Source organism: Pan troglodytes, chromosome 6 (assembly GCF_028858775.2).
Source record: "Pan troglodytes isolate AG18354 chromosome 6, NHGRI_mPanTro3-v2.0_pri, whole genome shotgun sequence".
In the NCBI taxonomy this organism is placed as follows: domain Eukaryota; kingdom Metazoa; phylum Chordata; class Mammalia; order Primates; family Hominidae; genus Pan; species Pan troglodytes.
The window spans coordinates 30,643,527-30,661,230 of record NC_072404.2 but is presented as its reverse complement, the minus strand read 5'-3'; the positions used below and the strand labels follow the sequence as shown (position 1 = coordinate 30,661,230).

Below are 17,704 nucleotides of genomic sequence, written 5' to 3'. Positions count from 1 at the left end.
ATCCACCTGCCTCGGTCTCCCAAAGTGCTGGGATTACAGGCGTGAGCCACTGCACCCAGCCGAGTATAGCTGATTTTTATAAGCCATCCAGCTGCTCTAGAGAATTCTATAGCATGAGGTGGTGAGGTGGTCCCTATTACAGGCAACACCAAAAATTTAGCAGAAGGTTATGTGACTAGTGAGCATTTATGAAAGGCACTCAGCTCTTCTTCAGTATAAGAAACTGCATGAAATGTGCGGGAAGAAGAAATCTTGAGATTGTTACTACCTGACATTAGAAAGGAAAATTGGACATCCCTGCTTAGGCTTAACTGTTGTTACACACATGGAAGAAGAGACAAAGAAGGTAATGTGCCTCCCTGATGCCCTGACGGGGAATTGCTAAAGACGCCAAGACCTCACAGTAAGGGCTGCCCAGAGAGTTTGTTCACTTCGTGTTCACGTAAAGTTTTTCTTCCTTCCTCTCTTTATTTTAATTTTTTTTTTTTGATGTTTCACTTTTCCTCCCCAAAAAGCAGAACTTTAAAGTCACTATATCCTGTGGCTTGTTTCCCAGGCTTAGGAAATGACTCACAGATTTTCTTTGGTCAAAATGAATGTTTTGGTTTCTATAATACCACATTTTGAATGGTTAAATTTATGATGCTGATTCCTGAGTTTTGGAGGGATTTTTTAACACTCCTTTTTTAATACTCTTTCCCCACTCCACCCCTGAAGCCTTAGCACCATATTAGGATCCTCAGATACTGTCAGGCTTAAAAGTACTGGACTCAGCTTAACAGTTTCCAGAAACAGTGTAGTCCAGTTTAGAAATGTCATCGTCTTTATAGCATCTCCCAACTTTTAGGCATCAAGATAAACGGACAGCTTTAAAACATTGGGTTAATTTGTTTTGGGGCCCAGATAAACATTATTTAAACCTACAATTTTAAACCTATGTTGTTTAAAAACAACCAAAGACAAATCTTTGGCTTTCTGAAAGAAAATCATAGAGGTTTTATTTTGTTTAGTTCTTTGTGAACAATAAAGCTCTTGGTGACACGGAAATGACAAAGTTCTTTTCTCTTGTCCTTAGGTATATGTGGCAGCCTTTGCCATATCAGCGTATGCATCTAGTTACTACCGAGCTGGAAGCAAGCCATTTAATCCGGTTCTTGGAGAAACATATGAATGTATTCGGGAGGACAAGGGCTTCCAGTTTTTTTCAGAACAGGTAGATGTACACCCTTTTTTGCTTGTTGGGAGGGGTTGCTTATGTCTCCCATTAAATGTGCTTCTGAAATATTTATCTTCCACCTTTCACTGGCTTCAAAGCAGCCGAGATAATTACAGTGCTTTTCAACATAAAGGGAGGGATCGATTTCCCTTCCACTGAAGCCAAGCCACCACCCAGGGGCATAAAGGTACCACCCGTAATTCTGCACACTTGCTTGGCTACATGCATTGCCGGTGTCCTTTCTCTTTAAAATCATTAGCACAAGGAATTTTGAAAGGATGAATGTTGGCCCAAACTTCAATTTAGAGGTTTAACATTGCTCCCTAACACACTGACATCATTATTCCAGAGCATGAATGCCCCCAGCAGAGTGGGTAGCGCCAGATAAATGCGTTATTCTCAATTTTGATTTGAGAGGAATCATTCATTCATGTATTTATTCATTCACATCAATAAATTATTTCTAGAACGTACACCATGTGCCTGCCACTGTTCCAGGTGCTAGGATATTGCAGTGGGCTGGGGGGTGAGGGGTCCGGACAGGAGTCCCTGCCCTCATCTGATGGATGCACAACCTTGTACTCATGCAGCCTAAGGTTCCATCACACTCTTGCCATAGAAGTAGCATAGAGTGATACTCAGGCTTCAGACAGCCCAGGATCCATCCTACCTCAGTTCTACCTCTTACTAGCATGATAACCCAAGGCAAGTTACATAGCTTCTCTGTGCTTTAGTTTGCTCTTGAGAGTGGAGAGGATGACAGTTATATGTACCTCACATGGTTTTGTGGTGATTCAATGAGACACTGTCTGCAAAGCACTTGGAGCAGCATCTGAGACATGAAGATACATGTTATATGAGTGTTTGCTGTCATTATTGATGCATGCCAGCATAGTTTGGGAACATCTAAAATGCTTGTCAACAGGGGATTATTTACCTAAAATAGAGTGTATACATATTGAAATTTTAAAAAAAACCTCTAAGATATGCAGAAAGAAATTTTATTAAAATTATAACAAATTTAAAAAATAAAATACACCGTCTCCCACCTTGTTAAGGTAGCAATCAAACACGTCCACTCTCTGTATATCCCTAAATCCCTAGGGACGTTAAACATCATTGCTTCTGTACATTTCTCACCCCCTAGTTCTTAGAGAACTGAGGAGAAAGGGGGGGTGGATTGCTAAAATATTCTTTTATCTTGCTGCTCTCTTTATCAATGGATTTGCACTACAGGGAGAGGAGGGGAAGCGTGGGTTGGCTGAGAGACTTATGATGATAGTGCTTATCTTAACTGTAAATGATAAGGAGTGTTCTCTGGAACTCAAAGGAAAGTGAATATACAGTAACCCAAAGCACACTGTCAGTAGCTTGCCAGTTAGAAGCTAAAACAAGAAATTAAACATGGACTAACACTGGGGAAGTAGGGAGTTAAATCAGTAGTTAAAGGGGATAAGATAATCTGTGTGATTCAGAATTCATCTGGGTTATTTAAATACTGAACCTAAAATAGAATGAGAATAAATGAAAATATAATTTGGTTTCCATGGTATCATATGCACTCTTGTGAAAAAATAAAGGCCAAAAATAGCCTCAAACTACAGCAGACAATCAGGACAGGATGAATAGCTATAAGAAAAGAATAGTAACTTTAGCTGTGTAAAGTTGAGCTTCAGTCCTCTGAGCCCTGGTGGGACAGGGCCAAATTCAAGATCTGTTTGTGTATTTCCCATGGTGGCACAGGGGGGAGAAATCAGAGCTCCTGGGCACATGTGCACAAAGACAGAAAGAGGGTTACATAACTTAGCATTTAGTTCCATGAAATAAGCAAGAAAGAGAACTGGTTATTGTTAGTAGTTTAGAATGTGCTGGGTGTAGGATGTACAGACCTGCCTGCTTCAAATCTTAACTCCACAATTTGCTCTATGTGTGACCTTATGTAAGTTCCTTCAACTTTCTGAGCCTTCCTTTTTTTAAAAAAAAAAATCTGTAAATTAGGAATGATAATGTTTGACTAATAGGTTGTAGTAAGGCTTAAACAAAATAATACACTGATGGAAATATTCAGTAAATGGCTATTGCTCTTATATTTAGTGGGAACTTCTATGATGCCTTTTTTTTTTTTTTTTTTTTTTTCCAGACAGAGTCTCACTTTGTCGCCCAGGCTGGAGTGCAGTGGCACATCTCGGCTTACTGCAACCTCTGCCTCCCAGTTCAAGTGATCCTCGCACCTCAGCCTCCCGAGTAGCTGGGACTACAGGCTTGTGCCACCATGCCCAGCTAAGTTTTGTATTTTTAATAGAGATGGCATTTCACCATATTGGCCAGGCTGGTCACAAACTGACCTCATGGGATCCGCCCGCCTTGGCCTCCCATAGTGCTGGGATTACAGGCATGAACCACCACGCCTGGCCTACAATGCCTTTTAATATAAAGTGTTAAGAATAGTAAGAGTTTGGGAGGCTGAGGTAGGTGAATCACTTGAGGTCAGGAGTTCAAGACAAGCCTGGCCAACATGGTGAAACCCCATCTCTACTAAGAATACAAAAAATTAGCCAGGTGTGGTGTCACATGCCTATAATCCCAGTTACTCAGGAGGCTGAGGCAGGAGAATCACTTGAACCTGGGAGGTGGAGGATGCGGTGAGCCGAGATCGCACCACTGCACTCCAGCCTGGGCAACAGAGCAAGACTCCATTTCAAAAAAAAAGGGAAAAGAGTAGTAAGAGGAGTGTTGACAAGGCAGAGAGGAGGCTGAGGAATGACTTGATGAAAGAAAACTAGAAAGGCATATATCTATAATATATACTTTCTTATGTTCAAATAAGATATGCTATATCTCCACTTCTAGTACAAGTAGTTTGAAGGGGACTTGATGTCGCTGGTGAGTCTCTGACAGAAAATGGCTGTCAGGCAGCCAGGAGTTCTCACAGCTGGCTTCACCATGGTCATACCACCAGTCCTGATCATCATGGAGCTGCTTCATCTGTCTGGAATTTAGCCTGATGGCTGCAGATAGTTGGTTATTTTAATATACCTAAGAATGGATGAGTCTCTCAGGGATAAATTCACACTAAGCTTACAAGAGACTGATGTATATAAACTAGAATGCTACTAAATGCATTTACTGTGAAAAATAGACCTGCTATGGGGATCAGAAAGCATTGTCCAGTGTGACTAGGTATGATTTTCCCATAGGCAGATTACTTGGGAAGCCAGTGAGAATCCTAAGTGAGCGTACAGTGTGAAGATGCAGCTATGCGATTCAGTACACCAGGCAGTCCTCTGCCCTAGAAGTGGGAAGGGTGTAGGGCCAGGGCCTCCCTTTCCCTGGCCAGCAGGAGCCTATCAGCTCAGTACCCCTCTTTCCCTCTCCCGACATTGTCTATTCTAATTTAACACATCTGAAGAGAGTGCCAGAGCATTTATTCTGTTTCCTGCTGGTACCTGGTATGGCTCTTTCTGCCTCCAGCCCAGGAGACAGTCTACCTTGATGGAGACAGCATGACTCCGCCCTTGTCCATTATGTGTCATTGATATACTTAAGCTCTCATGGCTTAGAGGTTTTTCTTGTGCCTCTCTACAATGAGTACAGGTTTCTGGATGACTAGTATAATAAACTGGGCAAGCCCCCCGAATTAATATTTTTGGGTGGAATTTTTTTCTAAGGAGGATGATGATGGAAATTGTATCTCCAAGCTTAAGGATCTGGCAAGGAACAGCTTGGCTTTTCTTCTGAGTTTTGTAGACAACAGTCTGAGTTGGAAAGTGATGGCTGCCTCTCTCTTCCAAGCCCCTTGATTTTGTTGTCTTGTGGATTTGCTGGGTATGTGATGTTCGAGGTGGTGAGCAGCCAGGCAAGTGGAAGTCATTGCTGCTTGAGAGTTCGACTCCGTCGAAGCTTGCCTCTCTGTATTGTTTCTCGTCTAAAAGACCCAAAACCACAACATCAAAATGATTCATGTGGTCAGAAATCAGAGAAAGCATTTCTTGTTAAAAATTTTTCTTAGAACAAGTATTAGATTTGTAGAGTGTTCCGTGCATCCGTGATCTTACTTGATCTCCAAAACGGCGCTCTGTGGAAGGTGAGGCAGGGATCAGTTACAGGCGAGAAAACCAAGGCCTAGAGGATTTGAGCTTCCCAGCGCCCCTCAGCAAATGCTAGAACCCAGCTCCTCTGTTTCCATCCCTGCCTCCTTTTCCCCTCACTCTTTGTGGGGCCTCTTGTGTGGACTCAGTGACTGTGCTCAGAGCTACTGGAGTACAGTACACACAAAGCAGCCCTTTGTGTATGCTGTTTGTTCTCACCATGCAAAATCTCTCCAGACTCACATAGGACTTTGTTCTCTGTTCCTGTGGTAGGCAGGGGTGTGGCCTTTGTGAAAGAGGACCGATCAGGAGTGAGTCATAGACATTCCTGTCCTAGGTTCTGACCCTCTGGCTCTTCCACCTTCTCAGAGGTTTCCTTTGTGCCAAAAAATCGGTTTCAACCTTGGCTTTCTACATAAACTCACAAAAGGAGGAATTCAGAGAGGAAGGACTTCTCTTCTTTCCTTACTGGTCAGGGACTAAGTATCCTCTGGCAGGTGATTCCCTGCTTGCTGCGTCCTCCTGCTGCCTGGCAGAGCTAACACACTGGTTTTGAGCTGCATCAAGGGAATAGATGGGTCAGAAAACTTATTTCAGTTGGCTATGTTCCTTTTTTCATACCTTTGGGAAAGGTTTGGTGTTGAAAGGATATGCAATTAAGCTATGGTCTAAAAGTAGCTTTTCCTAATTACATGAAACTTTAGTTGTCCAGATCATTGTTCATTTTAACCATTTACCCACCCACCTGCATACCCTTGACAGTGTCAGAAAAGCTGAGTGCAGTTATTAAAAGTTACTAAAATGTAAGAGATTGAAATGAAGATCTTTTATTTTGCTCTACAGGCTCAGCCTTTCTTCCTTTTCTGTTATTTATTGGAGGACTCTGAGTCCATACATTCTTGGACAGGCTTATACTTGCCACACCCATCACTTCCTCCTTGCACACTCATGTCACCTCTGAATAGTCCTTGTATCTACTAGTTAGCAGAGTTATTTATTACTGATTAAATAAGTAAAGATACTGTCAAAGGGTAAATTCTTAAAGACACTGTCAAAGGGTAAATTCAAGCCGTTCAAATAAAACCAGCAATAAATCAAATATGAGACGACTAAACCATTGCTTTGTGGTTTTCTCCATTTCTAGGTCAAGTCAGCACTTAATGTGTTTTTGTTTTTTAATTTTTTGCAAGAGGCCATGTGTTTATGAGATAAGTGATTCACTCTGAACATGGGAGAAGGGAAAATAATTGGCATCTGCATTCTCCCCAAAATCAGGCCAGAATTCTTGGCATCATCCTTAATAGCTCTTTCTCTCATCATTCACATCCTCTCATCAGCAAATCCTGGGGTCTCCCTTCAGAAGCCTTCCTTCTACAGCCAGCCATTTTCACTTTCTCTCCCATGTAATGCTGGTCACCTAGCTCAGGCCACTAAAATTAATGACTGGGATTATTGCAGTAGGACTCACTACTGGTCTCCTGTTTCCAGAGCCAATTAATTCCTTATCCAGCAGCCCCAGTGACTGCTTAAAACAGAAGCAGCAGCTGCTCTAAATCCTCCACCAACTTCCCAAGTCACTTGGAATAAAATCCAAAGTCCTGGCCATGGTCCACAACGCCCTCGAAAATCTCACCCTCAGACACTTCTCCTACTTTCCCCGCCTCCTCATTTAGCTCTGCCACACTGGCCTTGCTTCTTCTGCTTCATACCAAGCATTTTCCAGCCATTGGCCTTTGCTGTGTCCCCTGCCTGGGACGTGCTTCTCTCAGATATCTGCATGGTTAACTTCCGAACTTCTCTCAGCCCCACAGGTTTCCATTATTAGAGTCCTGCCCCACCACCCTGTCTGACCAGCACTCCTACTCACTGTCCCCACATCCTCATGCCCTGCTTTATTTTCCTTAACACAATTTCTACTGACAAATTATGTGCTGCTTATGTGTCGTTTGTCTTACCCACTTCCATACTAAAATATAAATTCCATCAGGGTAAGAATTTTTACCCTTGGTGACTAGGACGGTGCCTGACACATCACAGGCAATCAATAAGTACTTGATGAGTGACCTGGAAAGAATGGCCACTTGGTCCCCTCTCTGGATGACTTCTTCACCTGGCACTTGCCCTCTTTTTCGTTATTGCCCTGTATTGCTGCAGGGAAATCAGGACCTAGGAGGACTGGATAGTTATGCCTTGGAGCAGTTGCAGGGGAGAACTGATGTATTGAAGGGCTACTTTTCTAAATCTGAAAAATAAAAACTTACAAAGTACAAAAATACTGAAAATACCTCCTTTTCCTATCTGCTTCTCCCTTGACCTCTTATATAAAGTGCATTCAAAGCATAAATTAAAAACGATTAGGTCAAGGTAAAGAAAGGCCTCAGATATACAAATAAATTATAAATTACCAGAATTCTTAACTGCCAGGGGAACTGTATTGGGGCTTGTAGAAAGAAAGACAGATACATGTGTTACCATATAAATACTTGCGTAATAAAAACCACGTGTACTAATTTCTTGAATGCTTGGGCATCCTTACCAATCAAGAATTGCTCTTCTTTGATTGGAGAGGACGTGATAGGGAAGAATGCTTAAAAAAAAAGTCTAAATTGGGTTTATTCAACAGGCTAACAGACAGCATCTCTTCCAGGGCTGGGTCAGTTCAGACAAAGGCATTTACTGCCCTTTTTGCCTGAATTAAAATGTAAGGAGAATACAGACTCAACCAAAATCCTGCAATAACAAAGACAGGTTAGATTCTGCTCATTATTCTCTACTCTAATAGATTTTAGAAAGATTGCCATCAACAAAGATTAAGTGATTAACTGTGAATTACCTTTTTCCATGGGCATTGAAGTTAATCAAAGCCTTTGGTTGTATAATTTTTTCAAGTTGGCCAGCATCCGCCACCACCTTTGATGCTAAGATTCAAAGAAGACATTAACAGCAGATGTGAGAATCAGAGCATTTTGAAGCCAAGAGGGATCCTCGCACCTCATTTTACAAAGAAATATGCGAGACTGAGGTTGGAAAGGTCAAATTCAAAAGTTTTTTTTCTCTAAATGTCCATGAGAAGGAACCTTAATGATGTGTCCTGTCTTTGGGGAGGGACACGAGCCCTGGATCTGGAAGAGGATGGCGTAGGTTTGGAGTGCCACCTTTATCACTCATTAATGGTGTGGCACTGGGGAAGCTCTTTGCTGGCCAGAACCCCTATTTCCTAATTTATAAAATCAGGCTCACCAAGATAACAAGGCTGCCCTAAGAACTAAGTGAAAATACACTCATTTTAGAAATCTATATTTTGATTTTTTAAATGAGTGTATTTTCACTTAGTCTCTTTTGAATGAGTATATTTTCACTTAGTCTCTGCCTAATCCACATCAGTGTATGATCCTGGACAGTTTGTATGTGTTCTTTTTTTAGTTGGCCGAGTCAGTGGAATCAGCCTTATTTCACAGATGAGGTGACAGAGGCTGAAGGGACTGAAAAGCTGTGAAGGTCATACAGCCAGCAGATGATGTTGCAGTCAGGGCCCAGGTCCATGGAACAACAAAAACCTTTCCCCCGTTCCCGGACACTAATGCAGCACATGGCAGATGCTCCAGAAATAGGAGGAAATATACAAAATAATAAGCTATCAATGTAAATCTCCCCAGAAAGCTTTGTAAAACTCTTAAAAGCAATGTGGGCCAAATAAACCATTCCCAAAGGCCTGTGTAAGCCATAAAGAAATAAGCAAAGTTACTGATACTTGAAGGTTGAGACTTATTCAGAAAATGTGTTGAACCCATCTAAACATAATCTGCTAAACATTCATTCATTATCTAACACAATAGTTTAAAAAAATCAAGGTTGGGTTTTTATGAGATGTGTGTTTACTGTAGGGGTTCTCTTGTAATTCATATGGATAGTATATTTATCCCTGTTTTATGGGGTTTAAAATTATTACAGAAGAGGCGTATGGTTTTTATATACTGTGTTTACATTCGGCCATACCTGTAAAGATGCCAAATTCTTCATCAAAGCTATAGTGCTCCTCTCCCACATTGCTACATTGTTTTTGTGGGATGAATATAATCTACTTCATAATAATCCACTTTAAAATATGTTTACATTATGGGGGAGAGGAACATTTCATAGCTTTCCTTCCATTTCATAGTGGGTCATGCCAGGTGGGGTGGAGAAGTGGGGAGTGGGGATTGTCTTGAGCTGATTAATGGTTATTATTATTATAGATAGTGTCTCACTATGTTGCCCAGGCTGGTCTTGAACTCCTGGATCCTGGGCTCAAGGGATCTTTCTGCCTCAGCCTCCCAAGTAGCTGGAATTACAGGGCTATGCCACTGCACCTTGATTTTGTTTTATATGATCCCATGGTTTCAAAGCTAGCTCTGTTGTTTTCATCGAGAGACAGCTAGTGAAGAAAAGGAGAAGAATGTAGCATTTATTAATATAAGGTATCTCCAAGTGGTAGGATTTTTTTAAAAAAGATAACTGGATATGGTGGCTCACACCTGTAATCCCAGCACTTTGGGAGGCTGAGGCGGGAAGATCACTTGAGGCCAGGAGTTCCGGACCAGTCTGGGCAACATAGCATGACCCCATCCCTACAAAAAGTGAAAAAATGAGCCGGGCATGGTGGCACACACCTTTAGTCCCAGCAACTTGAGAGGCTGAGACAGGAGGATCACTTGAGCCCTGGAGGTCAAGGCTGTAGTGGGCTGTGATTGTGCCCCTGCACTCCAGCCTGGGTGGCAGAGTGAGACCCTGTCTCAAAAAAAGAAAAAAGACAACATCAAAGGAAATCAGAGAGTTACATTATGGGATTAGGTTTCTAAGTCAGTGCTTGAAGTGAAAGTTGCCCTTGAAAATCCCACAGGCAGAGAAGGGCTCACGTTCTTAGGAGGCACATGGGAACCAAGACAAACCAAAGAGCAGCAGATTTGAGTCTCCTGCTTTGTATTGCAACTGGCGTTTGTGTTTATTGAGGAATCTGAAAGATACCTACATGATTTACGTCTTTGTCTCTACCTTTCTTTGGCCCACACTGGTATGGCTGTAATCCCATGAGTCACATCTGGGTGTGGCGTGTGTGACCACATCCTCCCAGCTGTGCAGTCCTCCTGCTGGAGGCCTGGCATACAGAAGTAGTTTTCAAACCATGTTCCTCAGCTGAGGGTCCCAAGGAAGGTGAACAGCTGTGGATTTGTCACCCACTGCCCTCCCTTCCTCCCCACCTGTTTATCTCAAGCAAGGGCTCAGTATTCTGGGTTCTTGATAAGATGGGTTTGAAAACTGTACAGCTGCTTAAAACATTTTTTTTTTCTTTTTTTTTGCAAAGTTTGAAAACCAGTGAGGTAAACCGAAACTGCTGGGACTTACCTCTACCTCTTCCCTGACTATCGGTGTGGCTTGGGAAATGTTACTTAATCTTTCTGGTTTCAGTCTCTTCATTTATAAGGTGCAGGCTTTGAGCTAGATACTCTCAATGTAAGACACCTCTGTTAAGAATCAGCTACATCAGAGAACTTTCTGGAAACACCCCTGGCAGCATTACTGTGGTTTCACCAGTGCTGAATTAGAATGACAGCATATACACCTCTCAACGTTCCCTGAGTGTGACTGAGATAATAAGGAAACAGAGGGAGGAGCCATTTTCTCTTCAGCCTCTTCACTGCTGAATAAAATGAGTAATGACCCCTTGCCAAAGGGCAGTCTCTGCTCCAGGGGATTCTCTTTTCTGGAATGAGATTACTTATTTGCTCAAGATAGTTTTATTAGACCAAAAATAAATAAAATTTTCTTAACAGTTGACTAACATTTCCTCAACAATTGTGTTTACCTTTTTTTTTTTTTTAATAGAAACACTCTTTTTTTAAAAAATTACCTTGCATCGGTCTTCTTGAAGGTGATTTGAAAAGAGGCTGGACTTTATGATGCAGAGTTTTCAAGAGTTAAATTGGCTGAGCCCGAGGAAGAACATTTTGGGTTGCATTTAAAATACTTGTTATTTGATATCTTAATTAAAACATCTGCAGCTACTTTCAGAACAGCTAATAAGAGATGTTGACATTGGTAGCCAATGTCAAATTATATGTTATGGGTGAGCAGTCCTCACATGTCTCCGTTTTTATTTTTATGTCTTTCAAAATGCGTCTCTATCCTCATCACTCGCCACCTGGCCGCCCTCCCACGGAGGCTTCCGTTCAAGGGCCTTCCCCTCAGCCTTGACCAATTTGAGCAAGTGGGAGCTGACTGTATCAGGAGCGCCCTCTTGAGGACAGACTTGTTGAGGGAAACTAAAGAAGTTTTTCCTTCAGTTCAGCCTTGCAGGCTCTTAACATCTCAGTGCAGGGGAGAAAGAATGGATTTCATGAGACACAAAAGTTCATTCATTTTTTTGTTTTTCTGTCCTTTGTTTCCATCAGGTCAGCCACCATCCGCCTATCTCTGCGTGTCATGCTGAGTCTAGAAATTTTGTTTTCTGGCAAGGTAATGTGCTAATACATTTTACTTCCATTATATTGTGTAATATGTTATCTATTTATTTTATCCAAGAATTGCTGTCAGTTCTTACTGAGATCAAAAGTGGTCCTTGGATTTGGGCCTGGTCGGAAGGATCTGCGCCACCTGTTCTTGCCTCTTATCTCTCACTTAGTTTATCTGAGCCACTTCCATTTATTTCTGTAACTTTATCTTATGTAAAAATCATTTGAAACGCCTCACATATTTCAAGAGACATTAAATATTTACAGTTGTTTATCAGAGTGTAGACAGCAGAGGGGTTTTCAGCTTTTGTCAAACTTAAATTTTATTTCTGAAGTCGTGTTTTACATTGCTTACTTCTTTTCATTTTTGAGATGATTGTTCCTAAAATTTTGTTCAGTTTATATTTTGAGTTGGGGGTGGGTGGGTAAATCTTCTAAAGAATAAATAAGGCTATAGATATTCCCTAGATGGATTAATTTTGTTAATCTCTCAATTTATTAAAAAAAAGTGTACTGTAGAAGGAAAATATAAGCATCCTAGGTTTTTAGACAGTGAGCACATACACATTTTAAAAATATTTTTCTCTGCTACTAGTGATATCACACGTTGCCTTTACACACACAGGCACACACACACACGCAGTCTATTAAACTTTAAAAGTATGAAACAGTATACTGTAACCCCCTTCCCCAGCCACTCAGTTTCTCTCTTTGGAGGCAATCAGTATTTCCGGTTTAAAGTGACAAGTACCATGGTTTTCTTTCTTCACCTTTGCTGTTAAAGTTTAAAATTGAAACTGCTCTCTCACCAAAACCCTCTGGAAATATTCTGATAAGGTTCCTAGCCTCCTAATTGGTAAATCTCACTCATGCTATAAGCACCTCTTCTTTGTTTTTTCAAAAGTTGGATTTTTTTTTTTTTTTTTTTTTGAAATGGAGTCTCGGTCTGTTGCCAGGCTGGAGTGCAGTGGTGCGATCTCGGCTCACTGCAACCTCCGTCTCCCGTGTTCAAGTGATTCTCCTGCCTCAGCCTCCCGAGTAGCTGGGACTACAGGCATGCGCCACTATGCCCAGCTAATTTTTGTATTTTTAGTAGAGATGGGGTTTCACCATGTTGGCCAGGATGGTCTTGATCTCTTGACCTTGTGATCCGCCTGCGTCGGCCTCCCAAAATGCTGGGATTACAGGCATGAGCCACTGCGCCCAGCCAAAAGTTGGATTTTTTTTTAATGCGAGGGGTCTTCTCAAAGTAGTTTTGTGTGCTCCTGTGTTACATCCTTCCCTTCTCAGCCTTAGCATCCTTCTCCTAGGCCATCCTTCCCCATCAGCCTTTTCCTGAGCAATCTACCTATTTCCATGGGCCTAGGATTCCCAAATCTTGCTTTGTAACCCACCCTGACATTTCTCTGCCTTTTATGTAGGTTGTGTAAACCATTTCCGTTTGTTGTGATTGTAGATGTAGCTGGGCTTAAATCTGCCCTCATGATGTTTCTTTTCTGTTTGTCACATCTGTTCTTTGTTCTCTGTTTCCTCTTTCTCTGCCTTTTGGATTGAATAATTTCTATCATTCTCTTTCATCTCCCCTGTTAGTTTATTAGCTATACTTACCTGTTTTGTTTCTTGTTAAAGTTGTTACTTTAGGATTTATGTGATATATTTTTAATATCATCAAATAATATTATGCCAGTTTCATATAGTGAGATTTACAGAAGTATACTTCCATTTTCCCTTCCCAACCTCTCTACTATTTTTTCATACCTCTTCTGTATATCATAAACCATGTAGTACATTGTTAATACTTTTGCTTTAAACAGCCAGCTATCTTTTTTTTCTCTTGGTAACAATTTTATGAACATATAACTTATATACCATATCATTCACCCGTGTAAAGTGTACAATTCAATGGTTTTTATTCACAGAATTGTGAATTTAATAAACTGTGCAGTTATCAGCACAGTTAATTTTAGAACATTTTCATCACTCCAAAAAGAATCCTCTTTAGCAAATATTACCCACCCCCTCTGCCACCTGCCCCATTTCTCTCAATATTCCCCAGCCTGTAAATGTGCCTGTTTGGGGCATTTTATATGAATAGGATTATACAATATGAGGCCCACTGTGCTCGCTGGTCCCAGACCCACCTCTCTCACCTGGACCCCAGCCAGGGCTCCCCACTGTCCCCCCTGCTTCAACCCTGATTTCCCTGTGATCTGTAGATCCTCAGTGCAGCAGCCAGATGGGATCCTCTTGCTGTTCTTTTTCTATTTCCTGGCTTCTCTGTTGGTACCACCATTCATTGCAAGTTAGAGAAATCTGACATTGTTCATAAATTCTTTCTTTTTCAGTCTGTATCTAACTTGTCACCTAGTTGACCTAGTGCCTATTTCTTCTTCTTTAGTATTTCTGGGCTCACTCACTTCCCCACGTCTGTTGTCTTGGTTCCCTTCATCCCGTTTGTTATCCCCTGGGCAATTGCAGTAGCCTCTTAACTTGTCGCCTTGCTTCTCCTCTCTCCTACTCCTGTTCCATTCTCCATATGGCTTCCAATTGCCTTTGCAAGGTCCATGTCTAATCACATCAGTGGCCTGATTATTTCCACTCAGCGCACACAAACCAGACTCTTAGCCAGGCTTGGAGAGCCCATTGTTTTTCGTTTTCAGTTTTTGTTTTGTTTTGTTTTGTTTTGGCAGAATCTCACTCCATCACCCAGGCTGGAGTGCAATGGCATGATCTTGGCTCACTGCAACCTCCACCTCTCGGGTTCCTGCCTCAGCCTCCTGAGCAGCTGGGACTACAGGCACCCACCACAACGCCCAGCTAATTTTTGTATTTTTAATAGAGAAGGGGTTTCGCCATGTTGGCTGTGCTGGTCTCGAACTCCTGATCTCAAATGATCCACCCACCTCTGCCTCCCAAAGTGCTAGGATTACAGGCATGAGCCACTGCACCTGGTTTTGTTCTCAACCTTTCTACTCTTCTCTAGATAAGACAATCTGAGACCTATAGGACAGAACCACACTATTTGACTGTGTTTTCCTATACTTCTGTCCCCTCAGACAAGCTATTTATTTGGCCTTAAATTGCTTTTTCTCTGCCCAGTGAACTCCTGCTTATTCCTCAAAGCCCCATTTAGATGGCCCTTTCTGACAAGCCTCTTCTGATGCTTTCTCCAAGCATATTCGTCACTCCTTCTTCTCAGGTTTTATTTTACCTTATAACACACTCAGTTATAGCCTGGGCCTCTCTGTGTGCTTACTACTTGTTTTCACTTCTCGCATTCATGCAAAGGACTTTATCTTATCATTTTAGTTTCCCTGATTCTGCTCCAAGGGCCCATATGGGGTTGGTACTTATATTTTATGAAAAGTTATGCTATACAATAATTGACTTGATTGTGAAGAGGTTGTACTATATAGCGATTGATCATTTATCTAGCCTAGGAACTATTTCATCTACCTAACTCTCCTGCTAAAAATGTAATATTTGGTATTTCATTTCAGATGTGAGATGGAAAAACAAATTCTGGGGCAAATCCATGGAAATTGTTCCAATTGGCACAACCCATGTGACTCTGCCAGTGTAAGTTCTTCTTCTGTGGTTAAGGAGCTTTATGGAATTTAGGGCCAAGATTTTGCTTTGGGGACAGGATGCCCACCCCCGCCCCCGGCAGTTGCGTTGAGTGTGTATTTTTTCTTTTAATCTGTCTGACAGTAGGTTTAAATGTTCCTCCTTTTGGCAAGCTCACTTTTAAAAAATGTTTCTCCCTCAAATGGAAATGCCTCCTGGAGACCAAAGTTCCCTGAACAGATGCTTATTAAAAACTCATTTCCACTTCCTAACAAGATTAAGAATGGTGGTTTTAGCTGGGCGCAGTGGCTCACATCTGTAATCCCAGCACTTTGGGAGGCCAAGGCAGGCAGATTGCTTAAGTCCAGGAGTTTGAGACCAGTATGGGCAACATGACAAGACCCTGTCTCTAGAAAAAATACAAAAATTAGCCAGGCATAGTGGTGGCACGCACCTGTAGTCCCAGCTACTCAGGAGGCTGAGGTGGGAGGATCATTTGAGCCTGGGGAGGTTGAGGCTACAGTGAGCTGTGATCGTGCCACTGCACTCCAGCCTGGGTGAAGGGGTGAGACCCTATCTCAATTAAAAAAAAAAAAAAAGTGTTTTTCCTTTATTATGCTGCTTTGCTATCAAAATCCCTTTTAAGAAAAGTATGGCCTTGATCTGATAGGGATGATTGATACTTGTTTATAAAGCAAGTTGCTTCTGAGCAGGGACTCTGAAACTGGACTGCCGAGATTCACCTGCTCACTCTGGCACTTATTAACAGCGAATCCCTGGGCAAGTTACTTCACCTTTCTCATCACCAGTTTCCCCATCTAGAAAAAGAGAATAATAAACCACGTACTTCCTAGGGCTATTGTGAAGATTCAACAGATAATATACATGAAACACCTAAAATAGTACTTAGCACATGGCATATGTTTTGTAAGTATCTGGTCTTATTATTAATACCATTTTCCTCGTAATTACTGAATTCCATAAGTAATATCTGAATACTTTCTCATCATAAAGGATGCAGGCAATATATGTTTAGCAGATTGTATAAAACCTTCATCCCTTTCTCAAGCTTCCCTTTCCTAGTTCAGCAACATTAGACAAGCCCCTCTGGCTCTGAATTGCCTCCTCTGTCAAAGGAGGGAGTGGGCTGTTCCAAGAGACTACCAGCTTCTAGTGAAGCCTCTGGTAGCTTCCAGAGTGCAGAGTCTGAATGCTGTCATTCTCTGTGGCATGCATGCCTCCTTGGAGAGTGGAAGCTCCTAGAACATCCAGTGTGGCATAGACACTTAGCCAGTGTTGCTTCTGTGAATAAAGGGATGAATAATGCATTACATGACTTATTTTATAAAAGAGCAGAGTTTGTTTGCATTTGCTGCTGGCTCTTCTAGAAATTGGTACTTCTACTTTTTCCTTCTTTTTAGTTTTGGGGATCATTTTGAGTGGAACAAAGTGACCTCTTGCATCCATAACATCTTAAGCGGGCAGAGGTGGATTGAGCACTATGGAGAGATTGTCATCAAGAACCTGCATGATGATTCCTGCTACTGCAAAGTGAATTTTATAAAGGTAACTCCAGTGACTCTCTGCGCTCTGACCCTGGAAGGGCTATGGAAGAGCCAGGGCCCCAGAGCACAGGGCCTTTGAGAGATTTTTCACCTTCACCTTTATGCCATCAGGCAAGCAATGCCTGAGCTCCTTGGTCCCAGCTGCACCTCTGTCACCTAGACCAGGGCAATGGCCCCTCCTGGCCTCTTACACCCCTAAGGTCTGTCCTCCATACAGCAGCCAGAGAGACCCTTTTAAAACATAAATCACTGTGCTGCAGTATGTATGCACCTTGACAGCATTGTGTTGAGTGAAATAAGTCAGCCCCAAAAGGACGAATATTACATGATTCCACTTCTGCGAGATCCCCAGAGGAATCCAGTTCACAGAGAAAGAATGCAGAACGGTGGTCGCCCGGGGCTGCAGGAGGGAGGAAGGGGGAATTAGTGTTGAATGGGTATAGAACTTCAGTTTGGGAAGATGAAAAAGTTCTAGAAATAGATAGTGGTGATGGTTGCACGGCATTGTGAATGTATTTAATGCCACTGAATGGACCCTTAGAAATAGTTAAAATGGTCAATGTTACATTAGGTATGGTTTACCAGACTTTTTTTTTTTTTTAATGTCATGCTGTATCATTCCTTTGAGCAAAATCCCCCAACAGCTTCCATCTTTCTCAGAGTTGAAGCCTGCATCCTTATGGTGGCCTGTCGGGCGCTGCACAGGCTATACTCCCCATCTCCACCCTTTCACACACATACTTGCACACTTGCAGATCCACCCGTACACACACGCCACCT

At 42.0% G+C, this 17,704-nt stretch overlaps 1 protein-coding gene across 17 annotated transcripts in view; it reads left to right on the top strand.

The window, feature by feature from the left end:
• OSBPL3 (oxysterol binding protein like 3) overlaps positions 1 to 17,704 on the top strand; it is a 181,641-nt gene that overhangs the window by 149,630 nt on the left and 14,307 nt on the right. For all 17 annotated transcript variants that reach the window (XR_010158819.1, XR_010158816.1, XR_010158818.1 and 14 more), the window contains 4 exons: positions 1,076 to 1,213; positions 11,733 to 11,796; positions 15,293 to 15,371; positions 16,781 to 16,925. Coding sequence is in view for 12 of the 17 variants with exons in the window: in XM_001160009.7 (XP_001160009.4) it covers positions 1,076 to 1,213; positions 11,733 to 11,796; positions 15,293 to 15,371; positions 16,781 to 16,925 (426 nt within the window). In the remaining 5 variants the exon portion in view is untranslated. The remainder of the gene's footprint in view (positions 1 to 1,075; positions 1,214 to 11,732; positions 11,797 to 15,292; positions 15,372 to 16,780; positions 16,926 to 17,704) is intronic.